Genomic DNA, 26,746 nt, shown 5'->3' on the forward strand with positions numbered 1-26,746 from the left:
GGTGTTTCAGTCTGTGTGATCCATCTTTATTGCTTTTGCTTAAAATGAACATCCTTGCAATATGCAGGTAAAACTTATAATAGCTATTTTTATAGATATTTGGCACTTTGTATGTAAAAGTTAATATTTTTGTTACTAATTTAGATTACTACAAGCGGAGAGGCACATGTTCCTGATTTCTTCAGATTGGAACAGTTGCAGCAAGAATTTAATTTTGTTTCTGATGAAGAGTTTAATAGATCAAAGAGATTCCGACTTTTGCAGCTCAGAAATGAGGAGGTGGCAGAGTTCCGAAACTATAAGCAAGTCCCTTTACATGAACGAGAAATCAGTGAGAAAATCTTCCAGGTAGAATGATATCTGAAATACTTCTTTTCTAGTTTAAATGCTTATAATATTTGATTTGCAGTTAAGTCAAGCAGTTCTTTAAAGAATGTAAAGCTATGCTGACATGAAAAAAACAAGAATTTTATTCCTTCAGTCTTTTCTATTATTATTTTCATCTAATTAAACTAGCTTCCTTCCAAGGCAACGTTTCCACAGCCATACTTGGTTAAGAGTTAAATAAAACAGAAAAACTGCTGTAGATAAAAATGTTATAAGTTAGTAGTTTTCCTTAAAGTTGAGATACTTTTTTAAAAAGTGATTTTAGATATAAAAAAGTAATTCAGAGATTATTCAGGCTTAGGCCTATTAGCTTTTGAGCCTTTTTTGGGGGGACTGTTAGAAGCAATGACTCTAAGAAGAATTAAAATCTTTTTTTGTTTTATTAGAGCCTGTGTTTCAGCTACATCTGTTTTAGTACATTTCTCCAATTAGTTTACTTTGTCTTTGCCTGTCTGTTAATTACCTTATTGAAATGCAATGTGTGCATTTTTTTTTTTATTTGGGTTATACTACAGTTATTTTTATCTCAACTCTGTTATTAGTGTTATGTCATGCATTTTTTTGTTCGTAGCAATTCGTGTAGCTAAGGAGCATTTTAGTGGGTTCATTGGCTTAGGAGGATCAGAGTCATCTCAGATTCTGGCAAATGCTGTTTCATCCCTACTTCTTCTGACATAGATTTAGATGAAATTTTTTTTTCCTTTCTATTGGATGATACATTTTTAAAAATTATTTATTAATTCAGACATATTTATCCCTTTGCAATAATTTTTTTTTTTTTAATTTTAGGTTAGTTTTGTATTTTTTATTTAAAGATGTACCACATGTTTGCTATACCTTTCTAAACCAGTTCATTTTATGGGCTATTTTCATTCATTTTATGTTAGCATTCAAAATTTGAAAGCCATAGTTTAAGAATTATTTTGATAGAATGTTGTTGGTTTTTTTTCCATTAAGGATAAATTGGATAAACCTGTGGTTGCCCATTCCAAGTTTATATTATATGCCGTGATCTTCAAAACTAAGTTTCAAGTGATATTGTTCCTAGTTGATTTACTAGCAATTTGGCAAAAAGATCTGGAAGTTTGTAGAATCATGGAAATACTATTTGGAAAATATTCTCTGGAGATCATCTGGTCCTGCTTTCTACTGAAGTGGTGGTACTGTTGCCAGCACTAGATGAGGTCAGCTGTTTATTTGTCTAGCCAAGTCTTGAAAACCTCTAAATGGGAGACTCCACTGCCTTTTTGGATAACCTGTTCCAGTGCTTTGCTATCCTTCCAGAGATTGTTCAAAAAAAGAAAAATATGTCATGTCCAACCTGAACCTTCCAGGTTGTGTTTAATGGCTGCTTTCCCTTGTACTGTCTGGAACAAGAGAGATGATTTAGGCACCCTGTCCTTTGTAACTGCCCCTCAAAGAGTTGTGGGCAGATACTGCATTGCTCATTAATCTCTTCCTCACCAGACTGATGAATTTGAACACCTTGCCCAGTGCAAGAAAGACTCTGAAATACTGGAGTAAGTCCAGTAGAGAGCTACCAGAATATGTGCAGTGCTGATCCACATGATCTACAAGGAGAGGCAGAAAGGGCTAAGGTTGTTTTTTCCTAAGCAGGCAAGGCTTGAGGGGGTTTCTTACTGCATGCTTGAGGTACCCAGTGGTGCAGAGGAAACAGAGGGAGACTCATCTTAGAGTTGAGATGATGATAGACACAAGTTTCTCCCAGAGGCATTGCAGTTAAATATAATGAAAACATTTTTCACAAAGAACACATTCAAGTTCTTGAATGTATTTTCCATCAAGTTTATAAAATTGCCATCTCTGGAGATACTGAAAATTCAACTGTCCAAGGCCCTGAGCATTCTGACTGGAGCTGTTCCGACTCTGAGAGTTCGGATCAGATGACCACCAGAAGTCTCTTCAAGTCTACATTATTCTAAGATTCTGACCTCTTCTTGTAGGTCATGTCCTCTAGGCCTCTTGCTGTCTTAGTCGCCCTTCAGTGGATGCCATCCAGTGTCTCCACATGCCTCTTGAACTTGCAGCTGCAAACTGGCTGCAGTATTTCAGGTATGCCCCCTCAAGTGTCAGGCTGGAGAGGCTGGTAGTTTCCCTTTGTCTGTAGGACATGCTGATCCTTACGTATCCTGTGGTTTGCCTTTTGCCAAAAGAACATGTCACTGGTTGTCATTAAACCCACACTTATTTCAATATAGCTGTTATTCTTCTGGTTGCTTTTCAGTCTCTGCCAGCGCATGAAATTATTCCATCCTCAATACAGAATTTTCCCTTTTTTAAATTGAGGCTTCAGTTGTCAAAGTGTTGTGTCATAAAGATCCCTCTGAACTATGGTTCAGTCACTCATATTAACCGCTCTTCCTAATCAGGTATCCTTGGCTAATCTGCTGTCAGTACATTGAGTTTCCTCATCCAGGTCACTTGTGAAGAAACTGAATATAATCAATCCCAGGGACATTTTGCTTTTTAGAGGACATTAATTGGATGTTGAGCTGGTTGTCCTTACTGTTAGAGCTCAGACCTAAAGATTAATTTTACTGAGTAGTTTTACATAAGTAGCTGTGGTTCTGAAGCCATTGTGAATCTCAGATCCTGGGAGATCCTTTTGACTTGTAAGCTCTGGTTTTTGCTTGAAAGCTGAGTGTTAGCTCTAGCCTTTTCTTAATGTATGAGTCACTTTCCTAAACTTGTGAATAGAAGTTGCATCTCTCAGTGGAACTTTCACTGTAGTCCATCTATCTCTCACAGCCCTGAGAGATACCCCGTTAACATACTTCTCTGTAAGAACCAAGTGCAGTTCTACTCGCTGAGTTTTACACCCTGTGAAAAGTAATTACTAATTGTTTGAAAAAGTACTTACTAGTATTAAAACACAGTTCAGATTTCAGACCGTCTTCCAAGAATCTTGCATAATTTCTGCTTGTAAAGGACTCTTCCTGTTAAAGCTGCAATAAGTGAAGCCATTTCCAGTTCAAATGGAATTTTAGTTTATAGCAGCAAGTCAAAGTTCAGCTTTAAAAGAGGAGAGGGAAATTGTCAAGTTATTCATTGTAATTTAAATTACATGAATCTTTTAACTGAATTGTATTCTTGTCTCTATTTATGGAAGTTTAGCATATGTTGTATACGCTGGCATTAAAAATAGCTTTAGAAACTTCTCACATCTGCTGTAGTTTACTGTGGTCCATACATTATTATTATTAATGAAATACTTAGCTTTTTTTCTTATATGTGATAAAGTACTGAATATATATTGAAGCACAAACTGTAATAATTATCTTTAGGACTATGAGAAGAGAGTGCAAGAGAGGGATGTGATTGACAGCAAAAATTACCTGGATGCACACAGAGCAGTTGTTGCCAGCTATCTGCAGAAGGTAAGATGCTAAATATGTGGTTCACCATATTCCTCTAAGCCGTATGTTGCTTCTGTACTTGGATACTTTATTTCCATGAAGACTACAATCTGATTCATCAGATTCATCTCTAAATGTGACCTACAGACATCTTTAAAATTCCAAGTTAGGCCTGAAACTGGTGTAATTGTACAAATGGAGGTCTGTGTTATTTAATGCTGTTGAGAATGATGCAATATACAAAATGACAAGCCATTCTGGATATTTCTGTCAGTTCTGAAAATTCTTCTTTGCTTCATTGCCCCAGAAATTTGTACTGTTGAGTCCCAGGTATTCAGTGATTTCCCTCCTCCCTGTTTTCCTTTTTGTGAGTTGTCATGATAAGAGCTTAATTGGCTCCATTAAAGTGGCCATAATCTCTTCTAAAAATCATTTAATGTAATACACAGCATCTTGTCCTGCAGCCTAAGGCAGAGGGCATATCTTCCATCACATTTACCTTCTTTGTGGTATTAGAGTAACTCTTCCCCTTATATTGATTTAATTAATTTTTCTAGTTTTCATTATATTAAGATGACATTCTCTTTAATCCTTAGGGAAAAAGAAGGAAAATATTCATCATCTAACCAAGAAAAGTTTACAATTTCAGACTGGCAAAAAAGCAAGCGTGAAACATGGCTACCAGTTTCTTACCAGTTGTGTAAATATCAAAAAGTGTATCAAATCCTAGCCTGCCAGCAAAACATGAAATTTGATGATAAGGATGAATTAAAGTAGGACAAAACAAATTATTGGTTAGAAAGAATGCTTCAAGAAAGAAGCACAGAGAAAAAAAAGTCTAGAAAGAAAGAGAAAATCTTCCAGACAAGTGCCAAAGTCCAGATTCAATATGATAGTATAAAAACTATTTTTGACAAAGCTGTCATGCCTGTGTCAGCCCCATATGCTTTGCATGGCATTGAACATATGGGTTTTGCAGCACACTGAATAGTAATGGGAGTAGTAGAGAGTAGCATACATTATAGTACCTTTGTTTGCCTCTTTCTTAGATTAAATACAAGTAGCCTTTTTTAAAACAGTACTTGGATACTTTACACTTCTGTAAATTGTCAGATGGGCTAGAAAATTAGATTTCTTGTATCAGAACTGAAATTCAATTCACTCTGAAATGTGATCTTTATATGTGTATTGCTTCTGATGTTGTACTAGCACAGAGTATAAAGCCACTACTAGCATTAGTGCTAAGAAAAAAATGACAAAATATTCTTTCAGTCTGCTTCCACATAGTTGTTAGGAGATGAGGGAAGATTTTCTTCTCTGTGCTTCACTCTATGACCTCAGCAAAGATATGTAAGGAACTAAGAATTTTAAACATTTATTTGAAATTTGTAATAGAGGCTTTGCCAGTTCTGTAGTACAAAGTTTTTCTTTTGATCCTCATAACTGGTACCTAAAGATTTCTCTACAGCCTTTTTTGCAACTTCATTTAGATGTGGAAATTAGATGTCTGTTGGTGTCATTTGTTTTTGTAGTTGTTTCTGATGGTGAGCTGTAAGCAGATAAAGACATAATTTTTTGATCGTATGTTTTCATATATTCTTCTATCAATCTAGCCAGGATGTTAATAGAGAAGCATTGTATTGGTAAAATGAGCTGCTCTTACATTCTACAGAAATAGCTGGTGGAAAGAAATTTTTCTTTCAACTGTGACCCTTGTAAAATTGGAAAAAATGAAGAACATGTATGTGGATGATTTGTCTGTGTTTAATAATCAGAATGCACATATTGGCAGTGGGTTTGGATTAGAAATGAATTTTTGTCTCCTTCCCCGTTCACAGGTTCGAGAATCAGTAATCAACCGTTTCCTCATAGCAAAACACCATTTCATTCACTCTGACCTTGTCAATGAGGAGGAGATTCCAGGCCTGGGGTAAGAGAGCTATCTTTATTTGTTCCAAATAAAAAAAAAATAATGTAAAATCACCTGCTTTTTTTATTTCTATTTTATAAATTGTGTTAATGTCACTAACTGATGCGACTTGGTGTTTAGTATAATAGATAAACTTCCAATCACTGTGTACACCTTTGCCAGTACAGTGTATTGATAAACAAAGTGTAATAAAAACTTCTTTAAGAAAAGGTCTGGTTTTGACAGAAATAAAGTGACAGCATGTAAATAAGATATAACATGATATGATGCATTTCTGATGAGCTGAGTATAGTCCAGCTGGTGGACTATGGTTTGAATATTTCCAATTTTCAGGCAAGTATTAGAGTTAGTAACACTATTACTGACTGGTTCTGTAGGTGATGCCTGCTTGCAGTCTGTGCCTATGCCCTGTAAATAATGTGCAGTCGATTTTTAACTGTAATTTTCTTTGTTTTATTTCCCATATATTTCTCATGCTGATGCTGAATGTTGTCATATGCTGTTTGTGTTCAGAAAAGATACTGAGTTTGGAAATTACTGCTTTTCCCATCTAAGATTATTGTTTCTTTTACTACTTGAGCACTTTCTTTGGATTTTTGTTTCAAATCCCATACCTGTTGATTTTAACATGTATCAGTCATCAGAGTTTAGATGGCTCTTAGTGTTGCTCACTTAAAATCTCTGTAAAACTTGTTTATTTTCTTTCATGTAGAAGTTGCTTCTGTTCACTCTAAACACAACACCCTTCTACAGTCAAAGTGTTTTCCAGCCAGCTGTATAAATCTAAACAGTCCCATCTGCTGGAGACACAAAGACTTGCTCTCTTACAAAAGACTTCATGCTTAGTTTTAGTTGATGTTTTCACATCAAAGTAGAAAAAAATCTGAACAAGACTAGAATTAGCTTTTTGTTTAAAATAAAATGCTTCATTTATATTTTCTCATCATGAATCCTAATTCATATTGTATTCTATTTGCAGAGATTTATGGTTACTGAATGTAAAATATACCATGGCTTGTTTAATATTCACTTAGTGAAATATTTCAGTAACTCATAATTTTGTGTTATTTTAACAGTAATTACAGTGGGGGCTTTATTACATAGAAGTAAGAAATGACATTACCTTCAAATGCCAGCAGTTTTTAAATGTGTTTTCTGAATGTCTGCAGTTAATATCAATGATGTAAACATTACATCCATCTGCATAAATGAAACACACATCTTCATTTTAATGTTTTCCTGTTTTCCTTTTATTCCTTTGGTTCTGCTTTGCCTTGGGTTATAAGTTCTGAGGGTCCAGGGTATGTTGTGGTGTATTGTTTCAGCTTCCTCTCCGTAGCCTATTGTTCAGTGTACCTTGCTGTGGAGATAGATGCTTTACCTCTTCCATACAGTGATTATCATCATCTGCTAGATCCCTTATTTATAGCACTGTAGTTTAGAAGTAGTTTAATTACACTGAAGCTGTGTAATTGTCTTTTTTGCACCTTACATAGTTTTGGGGGAAAAAAAACCCAAACAACAAAACTCTTCTGCAATTCCTGAAATATAAGACCTGAAACATAAGAACTGGATTAGTGCAGTACTAAATTATTGCAACATTTTGACATTTCACAGAGTTTTGTTTGGCACTAGCATGAGCAAATATTTCCTTTTTGTGTTAGTGCATAATTTTCATGTGGGTCATGATAACACTGGAATGCTGGATTCTATGCAAAACTGACTAATACCTGGTTTATGATTGTTAGCATTTTGGGACTCGGCCTCTTTAAACTGGCAGAGCCAAAACGACCATTAAGGCCAAGAAGAAAAGAAAGGAAGAAGGTCACAGCACAGAATTTATCAGATGGAGACATAAAACTGTTAGTGAACATCATCAGAGCCTATGATATTCCAGTGAGAAAACAAGTGATGAGGTATGTTTAAAAGCTTGTTTCCAGTGCAGATTCATTTTCTGGCTTCTGCTGTTTTGAGGACAGATGAAGCAACAGATGTTACAATTCAGCCATGTGTGTTGTTTTGATTCTCATGATAAAATCATACATATATACATTTATCTTTTTACAAATGATGATATTTTGTAAGTTTGTAGATTAATACAATAATTTTTCAGTAGCTGTGAAATTCAAGACATGTTTTACCAGGAACTGTCAGATCAGTTACAGCTTTGACAGCATTATAAGTCTGGTAATACCAGATGAATTGTCCCTTAAGGAAGCCTCTTGATAATACTCAGAGAAATTTTAATTCATAATACCTTAATTAAATACCAAAAACCAATATTTAAAAATCCAGTTCTTCACCGTGGGATACTCTGTTTGTCTCCTGAGTGCAGCATGTTGATCTTCTCCTTGATGAACTGTTTAAGTTAATAGACTGAGCCTAACGTGGCTCTGATTTTAAAGGTGACCTTTACACTCAGGCACATAAAGACAATGCCTGCGCTGTGTGATGGTGTGTCTTGTAGAGATACTGAGCAGTCTGATTCAGGTCCAGAAGCAGTGTATTAATGCAGTGTTCTCTCTCTCTCTCCCCCAAAATTAATACACCTTGCATTTAACTTAGAGGTATTTCAAGCTGGTCAGTTACAGAATTTAGCATTGTTAGCTGTTCTTTCTCTTACTGTATTAAAGGTTCTGTTGCACTCTGTAAATAAATTGATACTGAGAAAAGCAGTTCATTTACAGGAAAAAGAAGATGAAAATTCAATTCATTATCAGAATTACAAAAATAATTAAAACCCCATCCAGTCTTTTTGCATTATATGATATCTTATTTTGAGCTGTTTTATACATGAATTGTTACTCTTTTATGGTCTATAATGTGGTTTATCACCAAAAAATAGTTATGTGGAAGTGCTGTAAAAATAAATGTTTTAACATACATTGTCTTCTACTTCACTTATGGGTTGACAAGTCTGTAATCTTCATATGAATTCTTCTTTGCCATAGAGGCCTTGCCTGAATACCGTGAGATCTACACTGTTCATGAATTCTGCAGGAATTCAATTACTTGAACTTAAAAACCTTCTAGCTCAAAGAGATTGTGTGGGGTATGCAAAAAAAAAAAGTCTGCGGTTGATAAACTTTTGAGAAAAGAGAGCCTCCAGGCACAAAGTACTCTTTAGCAATGAGGCTTGTAAGAAGTATAAACTCAATACCCCTTCCTGGCATTTTATTTGTGTTATTTGATCTAATAAATATCTTCCCAAGGTTAAAATTATAACAAAAAGCATCAGGAGTATTTCCAGAATTCTGTATGACTAATAGACAATGTGAGGGATTCATATTTTGTAATGAATTCTCTGTCTTCCCTGATTGTTGTTGTCTGTTTCCTTTTGTAGCAAACTTCAACAGCCATCGAAATCTTCAAGGTCCTTTAATGAGATGTTTGCAGCCTCTCCATCAGCTCAGAGCCCACCTAACAGCCCAGATTGGGCATTCAACCAGGTATGTTACAAAATTGACATTTTCTGTGAAGCTGTGAGCATTTTCCACAGACAGTAGCATTCACCCTCAGAAAGATACCTTATTGGCAAGGTTGCCTTGCCCACTCCTTTATCTCCAGAAGGAGAGTAAGGCTGCAAAACGTTCAGAGAAGGAGATCAGATACACAGACTGGCTTCTGCCCAGTGAAAAATGGTGTGGCTTTGAGCCAGAACACCCATAACTGTGAGCAGAGGAGGAGAAATATGGTAGAAAGGCACAAAATCACAAGTCATAGACACCGGATAAGGATTGACTATTTCCTGGCACTGTAAGTACAAATGTCAGTGATGGGCAAATGAAGCTGGTAGGAGTTAGGTTCAAAACAAACCTTCAAAAGAAGGTTGTGATTCTTTATTCAGCAGTTGGTTGGTGCCCAGAGAAGTTGCTTACATTATTGTGGATGAAAGAGGTTGGTTTGTGCTGAAGTGGGTATTGGACAAGTATGTGAAGAGTGATCCATTGGGAATTACTTAATAGAAAAATCATTACAGACTTAGGAAAGTCTTTCATCTGAAAATGTTTGAAGTCTGGAAGAGTCATAGGAGAAAATACCACCTATGCCTGCTCAGTTCTTACTTTCCTGTGTGTGTTGGTTGCTGGCTGTTTTCTCAGGCTGCATTTTGGGTCCAGTACACTTTTAGTCTAAATCAGCACAGCCATTCTTGTGGCTGATACTGAAATTGTAATTGCTTGCTATTTAAAACTAAATTCAGCATCCTTCTGAATGAAAATTAAAGACCTCAGGGTTTTTACTGGTTTCCTTGTGATTTTCCTTCAAAATTACAGCTTTTTGAAATGTAGAAAAGCTTCTTCCATATGCATTTGAATGTTAAATAAGGCATTTTTAATCACATTAGGGGTTTGTTTTGTCTAGATGAAGTTGCTTATCTGTAAAGGAGCCAGTTTCAGGGACAACTGGGATTGTAGCTGTAGGCTTCTTGGATTACAGATAAGAGGATATAAGTGCACTTTTTTCCAGTGGTGTCTGGATCACATGTTCTATTTCAGTTACTTTCCTTGATTAGATAGCCTGTAGCTTTTCCACTCTCAGGAGAAATGTGGTTTTGCAACTGTATATAAATACGTCAAGTATTTTGAATACACATAAACTTTTGGACATGCTAGTGTGTAAAATATTTTTAAAAGCTTCATAAATGCTTAGAAACCCATGAAGTGCAATATTTAAGGTGTATTAAAATTATATCTGGGCTGCACCAGCCTGGTTGCCACAACGCATTTCTCTAAATGCATGAAATGTGTAGTTTAATATGCTCTGATGAGTTTCCACAGAGGTCTGCTTCCTTTGTTTTGATATCTTTTTATAGGTTTTGGTCCGTCCTTTTGTAGAAGTTTCTTTTCAGCGAACAGTCTGCCGGACAACAACAGCAGAAGGTCCAAGCCCCTGCTGGAATGAGGAGCTTGAGCTTCCATTTAGGTATGGCAAAATGAAACCAAATTATTTCTGCAAACACGAAAATTTATCCTCATTTTCCTGTACTGTTCAAATCACTTTTTTGATTTATTTAACCTCTTCAGAGCTCCTAATGGTGACTACAGCACCCACAGTTTGCAGTCAGTAAAAGATGAAGTCTTCATTAATGTTTTTGATGAAGTACTTCATGATGCTGTAGAGGTGAGTTCATAATTGAAGGACAGTGTACACTAGAGAACATGGTGAGCTTTTTGAGGTTGTCAGAACAAGACTTTTCCATGTGATGACTTCCCCCATCCTGTGCCTCTCTTTTCTCTGTTTTGTCATTCCTTATGATTCTATATCTTGTCAATACTGCAAGGTTATCAGAGGGAGCAATCTTTACAGTGTTAAGCTTTGTACAAATTCAGCTTGTACCACGTAAAATGCTGCTAGAGTTGAACACTTGTATGTAATATGTTTTACTGGTACTTAATGAAGTTGAGGATCCTAAAATTAAGAGGCATCATGAATTGTAATCTGAATTCTGTTCTTAACCTTAATCAGAGCTTTTTACTTCATTCCAGATGAGTGATCCCAGTTCTTGTATTTTTTGCTATTTTGTTACGCTTTGTCTCATCTTGTTTTACAAGCTCTTTGGTGAAATAATTTTTAAAAAAGCCCAAACCATGTATTGGTTGTTTGTAGTAATTTTTTTGAATGAGACAAGAATTGCAAGTACTAGTAACAAGAAATTTTTGTAAGCTCTCAGTGTTGGCATAACTCCTTCCCCTGTTGAATGCAGTGAAAGCTTTCCTAGTCAATTCAGGAGACACAAAAATAGCAGCACTCAACATTATTGAAAACATAATCCAGAAATAAATAATGCACGCACTTCACTGGGAACAGAATCTTGTCCTCAAAACTGAAACAGTACTTGATGAATCAGAAGGAAGAAAGCTACACACTTGAAACTTGGATGTCATGCCAGTGGTTTTTTTTAAAAATAATTATAGGCTGATCATAAAAGATTTGGAAATCTGATAGGTAGTACACATGAAAACAGTTTTTCCATTTTACAGGGTTTACTTAGATTTTCCTACAATTTTAACTTCAAAAAGCTTTTCGAAATACTAACAAAATACTTCTTTAGAAGACCAGAGCGTCATTTACTTTGTCTGAGAAGAGTGCTGTGGACTCCTTGTCAGAGTTTTAAGTTCTCCTTCACAGGTTATACAGGACTTAAACCCTAAAGTGCAAGCACGTTTTATCATGGACTGTGATGCTCTTACATGTTTTCAGCATCTGGTGTGCTTGAAAGGTGTGCAGAATAATTACTGCTGCACAAGTAATGGAGCTGATACTTACAGAAAATTAATAACAGAATTTTTATTAATGCCTTGATTCAGTTGTTGATTGAATTAAAAGAAATGAAGCTGTCTTACAAAGTGTTATGTTGGGCAACTTTTTAATAGGATGATCATGAAAGAGGAAGTGGAATCCACACTCGTATTGAGAGACACTGGCTGGGATGTGTTAAGATTCCCTTTACTACCATATATTTTCAAGCAAGAGTAAGTGTTTTTATTTGAAGTAAAATACAGAACTGAGAATGGAAAAGGGCTGGAAATGGAATGTCAGATTTAATTATGTTCTTTGTAATTGTTAGTTTTTTTTAATGGAATTGTTTGAAGATGTCTTTGAAACCACTGGGATTTTTTTGACAGATCTGGTGAGTATTTCCCAGTAAGTTAAAGGTTTTGAAGGGAGAAGAGAAAATACACTCAACAGTGACAATGCAGCCTGACTTCCTTCAGTAGCAATGTTAAAAGCACAGATTTTTTTAGGTTGTTTTCTCAGTGGCTTTTGAGGGCTGTGGTATTGCACAGCGTAGATAGATGAACTAGGAATAGAATCACCTAGATATGTGAGGAAATTTGAACTTTTTTTCACACTTTCCACGAATCACAAGATTTTGATCTTTGCCTCTCCCAACCCCTTCTTTCTTCCATTTCTAGAATTTTTTAAGAGAAGCTTTCTTCATGAAGTAGCAACAGTTAGTCATGGGAGTAGTAGTAAAACATGCACTTCTTCAGAGGAATTTTTTTTTTGTCCAGCCCGTCATCCTGGACTTAGTTTAAAGAAACTACTTCTTTCCATTCTACTGTATTCAACTACTTCTTTCCTATCCTATTGTAATACAGCTGTAGGACGACTTCTGCATGGAAGTTGCTCTTTTGTGTAGATCAAATCATCTGATCACAAAAGTCAGAATCTTCATGAAGTAATAAACTGAGACATCAGTTGTATTCCTAATGATACATTCATTTGCTATTCTGTGGCCACATGGGGCACTTTTCAGAACCTTAAGGACTTCAAGGCATACTCTGAGCCTCCCAGATTCTTTGGGTGGAGGGAAAGTTTATAGGAGTCTCATTTAATTAGAGTGCAGTGCTTCGTGATCAAAGTGGTTTTCCTGGGCTGTCTGCAAAGCGTAACAGAATGTAATTGTCATGGCATTCAGGAAAGCATGGGATACTTTTCATTGCTGGGCAACTTTGGACAGTGTATTTCTAACCAGGTTTAGTCCACTTGTTTCTGCTGTATTAATAATATGTGCTCTTCAACTTGGGAGGTTAATCAGTTCATTAACTGATGTGGTGCCCTGTAGCATGGAGCTTTCGCTGATTTTAAAGATGTAAGTAGTAAGAAGATCTGACCTTCTTTTCATGGGTCTTTGGCCATCCTGTGCAGAAAATGTCACATAATGTGATCACCATTGCTATAGCATGATAACATGATCCACTGCCCATTTTTAGGGAATTGTTCCATGTTGTATGAATGAAATCCACCTGAGAGGTGTGTCTGCTCACAGAGAGACCTAATGGGCAGACTTGACATTTTAACAGACTGCTTACCAGTATAGCCACCATCCACAATCCATCTTTAAGGATTTTCTGTACTGATGTCAACCTCTGTTGTTCAGCTTCTTGGTCTTTCTGCTGTAGAACCTAGAGTGGCTTCAGAATTCCTGTCAGATTCACTTTTGAGTCTCTTTGAGGAGGTGTTGGAATTTGTGATTGCCTAAACAGAGTGTGAGTGCTTGTATAGATCTTCCCAGCAGTAGAGCTTCTTTGCATTTGAGCAGGATTCCATATGAAATTTGAAAAAGCCTGATCAGCACAGTGGTTATATCAAGGTGCATCTAGCAACTAAATTTCAGTAGTAAATGAAGCATTTCATCATCCTGTTCTAATATACTGGAGCAGAAATTTTGAGTGATACATTTTGTTTCCTCCTCATTAAAACTTAATTTTGTTCTTAAATGTTTGATGAGCCATGCTAGTGAGTCATCTGTTCATTGAAGATACCCTTTCTGGTGGCAGTTGCCTCAATTGTGTCCAAATCAGGAGCTTATTGTTTTTGCCTTTCTTTTAAAGCTGGGTACTTCCAGTGTTGAAACCTGCCCGAGCAAGTGGGCATCTCTTGTCTCACCCAGCCCTTCAGAGAGACCTTATTCTCTGGTTTTGGTAGAAGGGGGAGCTGCCAAGGGCTGGTGGGTCTGACAGAGCACTTCCATACAGAAGCTGGATAAAATGGCCCAGTTCTAGTTCCACCCAAGAAGCATCAGTAGGTTGTGCATGGAAGAGGGTCCATCTCTGAGATGCTGGAGCATCCTTCCCACATCACTTACAGGCAAAGGCCTGTTGGTCTGCTGCTGCCTGGAGAAGCATAGTTGTGCAACCTGTATTTTGCCATTTTTTCATTTTTCCAGATAAACAGCACGTAGAGTTTCTGTTTGAAAGAAAAGTAGTGAAAGGCCAGCACTCTTTCTTTCTCTGTGAACTAGTGTGTATGATTTCCATTTCATTAAATATTAGTGTTCATAATATGCAAAAGAGGCTGAAATTGAGTTGTGATTAATATATTTAACAATGAGATACCTCGTGTTTTCCACACAGTTAATCAACATAAATGTCATACTCTCTGATTCTATTATTTTGTAACTTTAACAATCAAAAGAAGAAAATATGCAGACACAAGTAGCAAATTTATGTGAGATTGAGCTTTTGCTTTTAATGAGAAGTATTTCTCTGTATCTGTTGCAGATTGATGGTACATTTAAGGTCAATATTCCTCCAGTCCTCCTTGGCTACAGCAAAGAAAAGAACATGGGCATGGAGAGAGGTTATGATTCCGTGCGAAATCTGAGTGAGGGCTCATATATAACGCTGTTTATTACCATTGAACCACAGCTCATCCCCGGAGAGTCTGTCAGAGAGAAGGTGACTAATCACTAATTCATCATACTCTTGCTCTTTGTTTCCAGTGGTGCAGTTCTTGAGATGCATATTAATAGCTCTCCTTACTATACCAAAGGACATGAATGCAAGTACAGAAGGACATTTGTACAAATTTGGAGTGGTATATTTCAAATTTTTTTATCTTAGTTCAGTTTAATTAGATGCACCATTAAGTGAGATGTGCACGTAATGCATGAGATACCTTTGCCCAGGTATCTAATTTTAGTCCTAAGAGAAAACAAATTGGCATTCCTAGCTGTGAGCATGTAGTTTTTTGTGTAAACAAAAAAGCATTCGTTGGGAGTATTTGTGAACAGTGGACAAAAAGGAGGTGGCAGGTGCAAAGAGTATTTTCTTGCTTCTGTTCTTACACTGTTCAAATGAGCATTTATTATTTATGGCTTCATGCATGCCTTGAGATCCTGAAGATCATAATTCCTAAACAGCAGCTGCTATTTTTTTCAGTTTCATTAGTAAGCCAGAAGTGCCTTAGACTAACAACAATAGTCATTACAATTCTTTGCTGCAACTCTCCAGCTGCAACACATACACCTATTAAAGAAAGAGTTTGGCACATTATGGAAAAAAAAAACCTAAATAATTTGCCATACTTTCTTCCTATTCCTGACCTGCAGTTAATTTGAAATGCTTGTGTGGTGTTTTAGGATGCTAAGCATAATTATAGTTTAATTTTATGATACTTTTTTTGTTTCTTTACTTATTTTTCCTCTCTTTCCTGCTGTCCTTCCTGAACCTCTATTAGATGAATGAAATGCTTAAGAAGGTACAATATTAATAAGTCAGTTGAGATACTCCTGTTGTTCCCAGTTTAAGATTTAGCTTGTGTTTGTGCCCTTCAGCAACCTTTTGCAGTTTGTGTTACTTGACTGTGACATAGTAATTGTTTGTTTGCCAGTAATATTTGCAGTAAATTGCTACCTTTAAGTTTACAACATGCCAGAGGCTCTACTTTCTGCTCTTAATTATGGTTGAGAAGAATCCCCACGGTGTGCCTTCTCTTCTAACTTGGAGGTCTAGCTGCAGGGCAGTGCCCAGCTGTTCCACCTCAGGTTAGTTTAAGAAGTGTAACAAATTACAAAAGTGGCTTATTTTAAACAAAAATATTACAAAGAATGAACTTTAATTCTCAGCACCACTAGAAGTATAAAAGGAATTCTAAATAGATAATTTTGACCAATCTTAATACCTTTAGAAGATGACATCTTAGGTAACATCATTAAATAATTGTTTTTGTGATATAATTAATATGTGCTTTTGAGTCCTACATTTGCTTCTGAAAAATCCCATTTAAAAATGTGGAAATTTTAGACACCTTTGAATTACAAGGATTCATCTAAAAATCACTTGAACCTTCTCTGCAAATATGTTGGCATTAAGCAGTGTTGTTGCAGTATTATTTATATAAAAATCATTGGGATTTTATGCTTAATGTCAATTGTGGTTTTAATGGAGTGCTGTGGGAATAGCACATAGGATTAGTACCTAACCATAATTGTTTACTTCTGACTTAATATGTCGTGTTACATCCTCATGCTCCCAGGGTTACTTAGCCATAAACTTCACTACATTTTTAGGTGCTTTAATAAAGCCAGCTTATATGTATAGGTCATTATGGGCATTCATAAGTAAATGCAAATTACCTGATTTTCCATTGCCTTGACCTTCCTTTTATGTCTGTAAGCAAAACTTTATGCTACAAGGCAAGTTTAAAGTGCAATAGAAAAGAATTTAGCACTCTTTTTATTGTCCTCTAAATGGTGAAATGCAGCCAAATATAGTAAAGACTTAAGTCCAAACTATAAGTAAAACTGGTTTTGTATAAATTCTACTGTCTTTTGAAGCTTGATACCCAAGAAGATGAGAAACTGCTCCAGGCAGCAGAAAAATATGAAGCTGAATGTACATCAAAGTTTCCAAGCCGCCAGTGCCTAACAACTGTAATTGACCTTGATGGAAAAACAGTGTTTATTACCAGATACATCAAACCTCTGAATCCACCACAGGAGCTTCTTGATGCTGTCCCAAATAGATCTCAAACAGCAGCAGTAAGTACTTAGAAAAGGTAGTGAAGTCTGGGATACAGATTTCAAGATGTTTGTTTGTTTGCCTGTGCACATGCACATAAGCAAATCCCAGCTTTGTGTCTCTGCTGTACAGCTACACCTTTTGCAAAGGAAAAACTACAGATACAAATAAAAGTAGTAATGGCTATGAATGACTACGTGTAATACACAGTAAGTCCAACTATAATGATACTGTAAAATAATATTTGTTTGATCTGAGGGAAAAAAATAAGTGTATTAATGAGTATTGTCCTTTAAAAGACAAAGAATTATGCCAAACCTCAAAGACAGTAAATCATATCAGTCTTTGACTGCTAGCTGCTACTCTACTGAGGTTACTCAGTGTTTTGTCACTGAGTGGAAACAGCAATATTCTTCACATCTGGTGTAATAGCACTAGAGCATTGTGAATTAAAGGGGTGACCTGCTCTGTTTTGTTTTCTTGCAGGAACAGGTGGCTCGATATGTTGCTTTGATTCCTTTTTTGCCAGACAGTGTGTCATTTGCTGGAATTTGTGATTTATGGAGTACATCAGATGTAAGCAATGTATTAAAAAGAAGTTCTTTATCCTCTTGAATGTGATGGAACATCCTAGTGGCCATGATTTTGGAGGGAGGTTGTACTAGATTAGCTCTTGAGGTCCCTTCAGACCTAAATGATTCTGTTATTGTGAGGAATATTTTTCTTTGAGCCATTTATTTTAAAGAATAAGGACCAAAGCTTGAAAGAAGTTGCTTATTCTGATCTGAGCCAAAAATTTTATCTTTGATAGGTTGTAATAAGCTAAGAATACATTAGGGCTTCCAAGCATCTCCCATTTTTTCTGTTATAAACCAGTCCATAATGTCATAGACATGCACAAGTGAAGGGATGCTGACTGATGGAGACTGTACAACTACACTTAGAATGGAGCATTGTCATTCCAAGGAACTACAGAAAAGACATTGCATGTAGTGTAAGCAATAAATATGGGATATTTAGTCTTCTGTCACACAATCCTGTCATTTAGAGAATAACAGCAGACATTGTTTATCATAGATGAAGTTTTTTATCAACTCAGAACTTTTATGGAAAATAGTCTTTCTAAAAAAGACAAAGACCCTGGTTGTTGTGACAAGATCTCCGATCTCATGTATTGTCACACCATTCACTCTTCTTCCTGTGTGTTGAAGCAGTGACCAATAATCAGTAAAGATCAGTTGCAATGATCTGAGAGGACTCCTTGTTTCAGATCTGTTAAGAAACATTATCAAATATTCAAAGCTGATAACTGCCTAGAAAAACCTTTTTTTATTTTAATACCTCAATTAGCAATTTCTTTATCTTCTGGCGGGAGATGAGGAAGAACACGCCGTGCTCTTGTGTAATTATTTTCTTGGTATGGGGAAAAAAGCCTGGCTTATCATTGGAAATGCCATTCCTGAGGTAAGAGGATTCTTTCATTTGGCCTAAGTATTAACTTTTATTTTGTGAAGTCTTTGGCTCCCAACAGTGGATAGTTGTTTCTTGCTGGGATGTTTTTCCAGGATATTATCTAAAGATTAGTGCTGGGAACTGATTCTTTTCAGAGAAGTAAATGAAAATTGAAAGCATATCTTAGTACATGCCTGGGGTTTTTTTCCTGGACCTCTGTTTCCATGCTTAAACTGGTAGTAGTTGTCATCAAAATACAGTACCAAGTATCTGTAACCCTTGATTTGACTTTAGCTTGTATAAATGGTGTATCCAAGACAAACTGATGGAGACAGTCCCTTCACAGCATCTCAGTCATGGATACTCAGACTCTGACTGAGTTTGTGTGGGATTTGGTACAGGTTCAGAGGTAATAGGAGAGGGCTAGGAGCATGCCAGGGATTCTTAGTGGTCACACTCATCTGTTCATTCTCTGGCTGAGGGCAGAGCTGCAGCAATAGTAAAGATAGATTGGTTCAGGCTGGACAAGGCTCTCTCCCCCTGCCCACTGTAATGCAGGCAGGTGCAGCATCTGCTCTGCCTTGGGCTGCTGGGAGCCACTGTGGCAGCAGCTGGGCTCAGACTGGCCCAGAACTGAAACACTGAGCTTGTTTTGCTGCTTAGGAGATGCCTTTGTTCTCAGCTAAGCACTCAGATTTCATAACCAATATTGGTCTTTTCAAAAAGGTGGTAACTATTTATAATGTGAATTTCTGCATACATATGAAGGTCTGTTTGGTAAAAACTTCTGTCTAAGGTAGTTTCTTAAGCACATTCTGAGATACTGCAGTGACTGGAACAGGTACTCAGATACATTCCTTCCCCTCAAAATCTGATGGAGATGCTAGTCACTAATAAAGTGTTTTGTAAGGAGGGAATTTATTCCAGGTATTTCAAGATACCTGGAAAATATAAGGGATGACAAGAACATAGGAGAGCAGTTTAGGGACTCCTGATAGTATAAAGAGAGCTGGGAAATTCCTTACGTGCCTGAGAGGGAGGCTGATGGCTGAGACACAGAGTGTGCTGCCTAGATGGGAGTCCTTCAGCTCGGAGGTTGCCCATGGATGAGAGCTGTGGCAGTAGCCAAGCAGGATGTGTTGATACTGAAGTGGCATCTGGTAAACATTCCTGTATGTGGAATTTCACATCAGTTTGTAGCTGAGACATGAGCTTTCAGACTATATATGTTAAGAATGGCTTGGAGCTCTGCACGTCTGACATTTCTCTACCACATTAATATATAAGTAAAGTAACTGCAATGAACCTGTAAATTCTTCCAAGCGGTTTGCCCTAAAAAGCACTATCCACCTCAATAGTAAACATTTCGTATTACAAAGAATACAAAGCACACTGTCCTTGTAGCCAGTTTTCAAACATCTTTCTCATACTTTTTTTTTTCCTTCCTAGGGACCAACTGCATATGTATTAACTTTGGAACAAAGTCAATATGTAATTTGGAATCCCAGTACTGGATGTTTTTATGGGCAGTATGATACTTTCTGCCCTTTACAAAATGTGTACTGTCTGATCAGCTGTGATAATGTAAGTGTGCCCAGTCTTGTCACATTTCTAAACACTTAAGAGTTAATAACTTGATTCTTTTTTTTGGTATAATTTGTTCATCATTGTAAATATATTTAGGCTGTCATTTATTAGAAATATTATTAAATCTTAAGTAGGTTTTTCAGCCACTTTAAATAAGAAAGATTTTTTTAATCAGCATTTAGGTGGGTCAAGAAATCTGTTAATGTAATTCTCATTACTGAGTTTTACTTACATGTTTCCCAGAGTGGATATGGCCTAAGATTACAACTGCTTAGGTAAGGAGTAGTCATTCCTCAAAGATAATAGTTTGCAGGTGAAATGTGACTGAAAAATGAGAAAAAAAAGTAAAAAGGAGTCACTTGAGTTGCCCATGTGACACTAGGCACAGCATGGTTCGATGTGCACAATACAGAGCTGGCACCTCGGCACAAAAACAATACTGATTTTCTGTTTGGCGTCAAGTCCTCCCATTTATTTGAAAACAACAAGTAATACTAGTGCATATTCATAATGTATTATTCATTGTGTGGCTGTAAACTCTCTGAGATGGTGGGGCGAGAGAGGAGAGATTGTAGAGCTGGGCAGCTCTGGGTGGGTGAAGGAGTGGCCACAGACTGGGAGCTGAGCCTGTGCTGGGAAGCTCAGAAACCCTGCGAACTGTCCTGCCAGCAGCATTCCCTGACTTGGTTGGAAGCCAGACCTCACACATTCTGGGGACACAAACGGGCATGATAACGAGGTAGAAAGATGTGTGAAAGTCTGAAAATGAGAATATAGAAGACAAACTTAAAAAAAGAACTCTAGGGTTTATTTGAATGGAAACTGGGAAGTTGAGTTTAAAAGTTTGCTTCTCGGTTTTTTGGAATGCCATGCATCATGAGTTTTGTTTTGTTATTTAATCTTCTATGTTCTATTCTAAACACAGACTCTAACTTTAGATGAGAATTTAATATTCTAAAGCACGTTTATTTTAAAAGTGTCACTTGTTTCACTGAAAGCATTTTGGGAAGTGATAGAGTTGTTTGGTTTGGTGTTTTTGTAAGCAGTACTAAACCTACAGTTAAGAAAAATGTAACTCAGTTGTTAATTGCTGGCAGAAGCAACTAAGGACTTACTTGAGCACTGACTTGAACTGCAGAACACAACAACATCTTTCAAGGCACCTAATTCCAGTCTCAGTGAGACCGAGCAGTCTCAGCCAAGAGGGCTACACCACCTCACATCCAACTGGGGCAGAACCACTGTCCTAGAAGGCTCTGCTTAGAACCTCAGTTACAAAGGGTCACACACATTTACATAGTAAGTGGTGGTACATTTTGAAAGTGGTGGTACATTTTGCAGCCTTAGAAATAGTTATTTAAAGGTTGTTTGAACAAGAATCCTACAGTGCCTGCATGCACCAGACCAGGTGCAGAGGCCAAAAATGAATGTCTGTAAAGAAGGGAAGTGCAAGACATGGGTTCCACTTGCTGACAAAATGTGCACAGAAGCTGACTTGTGTGTCTGCGGTCTTTGCTTGTATTCTGCAAGGTACACTTAAAAAGCAGTAGTGTTGGGGTGCAGCAGCTACCAGGCATCACAGCCACAGCACTGGGGTGGGCTCTTGGAAGAATTTAATCAGAATTCAATAGGAATTGCACAGCAGGCCAGAGGGGTGGAAACACAGCTCAGAATGGCAGAGAAATTGCTACAGGAGGGTAGCATTATATAGTATTTTATTGCTATGTAAGTGGAATGTGTTCCATAGGTGTTGATTATATGCTGAAAGCTAAACCAAATTTTCTTTCCTGCAGATTTGGTTTAATATGCAAGAATATGATTCCCCAGGAAGGATATATTTTGATATCAGCAAACCAAAACATTGGAAGCCTTTCTTTTCAAGAAGCTTGCCATTCCCTGGTCTCCGCAGCATTCAGGTATTGGTGGATCTATTGCCAACTCCAAAAGAGGGGTTGAGACATCACAGACTTGCTATAAAGAAACACATACTAAGTTCTTTGGACATCTTTGGTGAAGTATATTTATATAATAGCACTGTTTTTCAAAAAGATTTCCTAGTTACTTATTTAAAAATGAAAGCATGAATACTGAAAAAAGTTGATTTTATACAGAATTAATGTTTTTGCCCTCTAAGATCTCAGAGCAACTGTGAAATAAATGGAATAAATCTTTAACACAAACATATCTAAAGTAGTAGTTCAGTATTATAAAGAAAAAGTCAACTTTTGTCTCATGGCTAAGAAGGCATTTTTTTCAAGTTTTATGAACATCACTCACTAGTAAAAAGCCAGAAATTTCTGTACACTTATGTACACTGTACACTTATGTACACTTTCTGTACACTTAAAGTTGTAAGCAGTTGAAATTTACTGGGGGGAAAAACCCTAGAATTACACACAACTATCTAGTTAAATTTGTATCATGTCTCTGTTAAATAATAGATTCTTTTTGCATGATTGTAAACTCCTGTGAGCATCATCAAGGCAGAAACTCCTGAAGTTACATTGTTTAGAAGAGATTGTTGCACATTTTAATATTTATTTATTTATCACTAGCCTGAAGAACTGACTTACGAGCATTCGGATAAGGCTGCTGCACTGGAACTGCAAAGCAGGTAATGCAACCTCCAGAACAAGTGCCATCAGTGCTAATACCAGAGCATTCCTAGGTATTCATGCCTAGGTCCATCGGCTTTCAGTGCCAGGAGAATGGCCTAAAAAACCAGAAGCTATTGTTTCAGGGCTTTTTCAAATTCTCTTTCTTCAACAGAGATTGCCAGGTGGAAAGAACTAATCAGTCATTGCTCTATCATTTCACAAAGAACAAAATGCTGTGGGGGGATGAGAGGAGAGGGTGTAAACTAAAAGGGGTTGTAAGCCCGTGGCTTTCCATGCAGACACTGACAATGCAGACATTACTGCACAACTATGTTGGCTTTTCTGCACTTTTAGTGAGCAGTAAGTTTAACTGAGGTCAGTGTGGTTCTCAGAATCTGTACTGTCTGCCAAGGGAGATCAGTTTGGAGGTCCAATACTAGAATTGTAATAATCAGTCTATCTGATTGCAGGATTGAAAAAATATTAAAGGATAAGATTATGGAATGGAGACCAACGCGCCCAACACGTTGGAACAGATACTGCACCTCCACCCTCCGTAACTTTTTGCCGTTGCTGGAACAAAATCAAGGCAAAGATGTAGAAGATGACCATCAGGCAGAGCTGCAAAAACAGCTGGGAGATTACAGGGTACACTTGTGAACATAAAATGGCTTGTGCATAGAAGCAAGAAGTTAAATCCCTAGGGTTTAGTATCACCACTCTATGGTATAGAAGAGTGTCCTAGGCTATTCTATTTCTTCTACTACCAAAATTCACAAGAGATTTTATACTAAAGAGTAACTATTATAATATTCATAGAGTGAATGAGTGATGATCTATTTCATTTGTAATGTTGAAGATAAAACAACAATGCTCCCAATTAAATTTATATTCTTATGTTCAGCAGAAACATGTACTGCTGCACAACAGCCACTACTCCAGTACATCAACACCAGTGCAGTCTCCCAGCACCAGCTGCTATGGGGCAGATTGGTGCAGCAGCTCTCAGGGTCAAGTAGGAACCTGCTGCTGGTGCTGAGCAGTGCTACACAGAGTCTACTTTCAGGTGCAGGAGCCCACACAACATGCTTTTCTTCAGTTTTCTAGTCTTTGCTTCACTCTGTAAAGACAGAAGAAAATTGACTGATGTGTTCACTGCAGCCACTGGTGTGCCTGTGCATCATTCCTCCAGGCTGTTGGAAGGGCCTTCTGCTTTCCACATGGAACACCTGTGACAGTACTGGCAGCTCTGGCCAGCTCCAAAATGAGTTGAGGTTTCAGTTCCTGTTGAGCAGGAGACATTTGCTCAAATCCCAAGCCAGGAGAACAGAGTGATTTAAATCCAGCCGCAATAAAAAGCAGTGAAGCTCTACTATATGTGTTCATTAATATAACTTCATTCTAGTGGATTCTAAAGAATGTGAAAAAGGGAGTTACTATCAAAATACAAACAAAGGTTCTTCTATTGCATCACCTCAGGCTGGCAATAGAGAAGATAATTTGTTTTACTCAGCATGTAAATTTTTTGAACTATGTATTTATTCAGGTGCCTTCATCTTTTCTTCTTAAATGTTTTCTTTTCTCTTTTTCCAGGTCTCTGGATTTCCTATTCATATGCCATATTCTGAAGTGAGACCTTTAATAGAAGCTGTACACAGCACAAGAGTTCACACCATTGATGTTTCCAATGTTGAATTTGCTCTGGCTGTGTATATTCATGCTTATCCCCAAAATGTTCTCTCTATATGGATTTATGTTGCTTCACTTGTGCGAAATAGGTAATATAGACCAGTCTGAATACTGCAAGAAATTTGCTTATATAGGTGTAAATATATTACATCTCTCACTGCTGAACTATTCCAAGTATTTTAAAAATCAAATGACAACATGATTTTTAGTAGCTTTATTTGCCCTAATACTAATTACTGCTAAGGAAGAGACTGACAGCATAAATTTCCAGTACTAATAGGTGATTTTTATATAGTCTTTTATAGCTCCCTCTGGGACCTCACACTCTTAAAGCATTACACATGTCCACATATAAGTGACAGTGCAGAGTAAAATGTTTCCTTGGTATCCCTGTAGCTAATCAGTTTTTCTACAGATGTTCTTCCTCTTCAAAAGACACTTGTAAATAAAAAAAACTTCCTGTACCTCAGTTCCTGAATTTTTAGCTATGAATAAATTTCATATACCTAAGAGCCATTAGTGAAGAGTCCATACTTCATTTTTTGAGAGGCTGCTTCATATCCTGCTCTGTATTTTATGTCTGTATAATGCCAGCACCATTTAAGGGTGGAAGACATTTTCTTAAGAAGTTAAAGATGAAGGATTTAATAAATATTTGTATTAAACCTTAAGCAGAAGCTCATTCTTTTTATACAAGAATTTGATTAAATTCCTTAGGAGTATGAAATCCTTGTCTGCAAGTTAGCAGACTTGCAAGTAGATTACCAAAAGAATAGTTAACCAAAAACCAAATTCACTTACTAGTAAGTAGTTGTGTTCAGTGTTCAGCAGGACCCTAAACTTGCCTTTGTTGAATTCCAGATGGTTCCTTTCTGCCCATCTCTCCAACCTGCCCAGGTCCTTCTGAAGGGCTGCACAGCACTCAGGGGGACCAGCCCAAAGCTCCTCCCAGCTTTGTGTTGTCACTGAACTTGCTGAGGAGGCATCTGGACCTTCATCCAAGCCACCAATGAAGAAGTTAGCCCAGTACTGAACCCTGGGGCACACCCCTAGAGACAGGCCTCCAACTAGACCCTGTGCCCCTGACTGCAGAACTCTGGGATCTGCTGCTCAGCCAGTTCTCAATTCACCTCACTGTCCACCCACCCAGTCCACCATTCCTGACCCTATCAGGAGGTTGTGGGAGGTTGAAAGTCTTGCTGAAGTCAGAATAGACAATATCCACTGCTCTCCCCTTATTCCTCCAGGTAGTTGTTTCATCGTAGAGAGAAAGTGGGTTGGTCAAACAGTGAATCCATGCTGACTATTCCTGATCGCCTTCCTGTCATCCATGTGAAGAGAGATGGCCTCCAGAATGAAACACTCCAGAATGAAACACCTTTTCAGGGACAGAGGTCATGCTGACCTTTGGTTCCTTTGGTCCTCCTTCTTGTCCTTTTTGAAGATCAGGGTGACATTTGCTTTCTTGCAGTCCTCAGCCACCTCTCCTGATCTCCATGACCTCTCAAAGATGATCATGAATGACCTCACTATAGTGTCTGCCAGCTCTCTCAGCACTCATGGACTAGCTGAGAGTCAGGGGTTGCTGCCACCCTTCTACAAACCCCACTAGAAAGTACACTGTCATCACATGATGCTTTGCTGGACACAGTTATCATCTCCCAAGTTACTCCACGGTGTATCTGCAGTTCATTCCATCCTCAGCTGTGTCTGCACTCACTAGTGTTTTTCTTACCTTACTCTCCAGTTTAGCGTGATCAAGATGGTGGCAAAACTTGCAGTTTATCGTAACCTCCAGCTCTGCCTGCACACCACCTTCCTAGACACTTAGAATCTTGAAAGCTACTATGTCACCGTGACTGATGTTCTAAATAAACACTACTCAAAAGAATTAAAATTACTAGCTTGTATAGTCATTCCTAAAAATTAGGCAGGATAGGAGAAAGAAAACAACCTGTTTGCCTTCTACAAAAGCAGACACCTGCCCCTCCTCTGCTGTAGAAAAAAACAGCCTGCAACTGTGCCAACCATGAACAGGTGGCCATTGAAGTCTACAACTTACCATGGGCTACAGTACTCATCCCTCACACAGTGGGCTCTCCCTCATACCACCACACACACACACACTCATGCACTGCTCATCTCTTCCTAGCACACATTTCACTCATCACAACAAAATTTCTGCTCCCTGCCAGTCTCCACTGTCCAGAGAGGAATCGTTTTAACTATCAAAGCAAGGAGGAAAATGTATTGCTGTCTTTCACAGAATTCAGATTAATGAAAACTGACTTCCCTGGAAGCTGTTTCAAAAATGCAACTTAGCAGAGTCATGGGAACCATAAAACCAAACCAAAACTCCCATACACACTGTACTGTTCACAGCTCTGCAACCATGACAACACCCACCCACCTGCCCAACCTCTGCAGCCTTCTGGCATGGCACTCTAAAAACGTAGATATTCAACTGCTGCACACACA

General features: G+C 37.6%; 1 protein-coding gene across 4 annotated transcripts in view; it reads left to right on the forward strand.

Moving 5' to 3' along the window:
• Positions 1 to 24,939, forward strand: part of CC2D2A (coiled-coil and C2 domain containing 2A) — a 53,108-nt gene extending 28,169 nt beyond the window's left edge. For 2 of the 4 annotated variants that reach the window (XM_068188718.1, XM_068188721.1), the window contains exons 18-35: positions 145 to 348; positions 3,693 to 3,785; positions 5,603 to 5,694; positions 7,443 to 7,610; positions 9,038 to 9,143; positions 10,508 to 10,617; positions 10,719 to 10,815; positions 12,069 to 12,167; positions 14,703 to 14,879; positions 15,661 to 15,681; positions 16,760 to 16,963; positions 17,430 to 17,519; positions 18,294 to 18,407; positions 19,845 to 19,979; positions 21,776 to 21,898; positions 22,538 to 22,596; positions 23,050 to 23,227; positions 24,173 to 24,939. In XM_068188718.1, coding sequence (XP_068044819.1) covers positions 145 to 348; positions 3,693 to 3,785; positions 5,603 to 5,694; positions 7,443 to 7,610; positions 9,038 to 9,143; positions 10,508 to 10,617; positions 10,719 to 10,815; positions 12,069 to 12,167; positions 14,703 to 14,879; positions 15,661 to 15,681; positions 16,760 to 16,963; positions 17,430 to 17,519; positions 18,294 to 18,407; positions 19,845 to 19,979; positions 21,776 to 21,898; positions 22,538 to 22,596; positions 23,050 to 23,227; positions 24,173 to 24,361 — 2,259 coding nt within the window. In that variant the 3' untranslated portion in view covers positions 24,362 to 24,939. Of the gene's footprint in view, positions 1 to 144; positions 349 to 3,692; positions 3,786 to 5,602; positions 5,695 to 7,442; positions 7,611 to 9,037; positions 9,144 to 10,507; positions 10,618 to 10,718; positions 10,816 to 12,068; positions 12,168 to 14,702; positions 14,880 to 15,660; positions 15,682 to 15,813; positions 15,999 to 16,759; positions 16,964 to 17,429; positions 17,520 to 18,293; positions 18,408 to 19,844; positions 19,980 to 21,775; positions 21,899 to 22,537; positions 22,597 to 23,049; positions 23,228 to 24,172 lie in introns of those variants that run through there. The other 2 variants (XM_068188720.1, XM_068188722.1) reach the window with 2 other exon arrangements.
• Positions 24,940 to 26,746: the final 1,807 nt, after the last annotated feature.

Source organism: Anomalospiza imberbis, chromosome 4 (assembly GCF_031753505.1).
Source record: "Anomalospiza imberbis isolate Cuckoo-Finch-1a 21T00152 chromosome 4, ASM3175350v1, whole genome shotgun sequence".
Lineage (NCBI taxonomy): Eukaryota > Metazoa > Chordata > Aves > Passeriformes > Viduidae > Anomalospiza > Anomalospiza imberbis.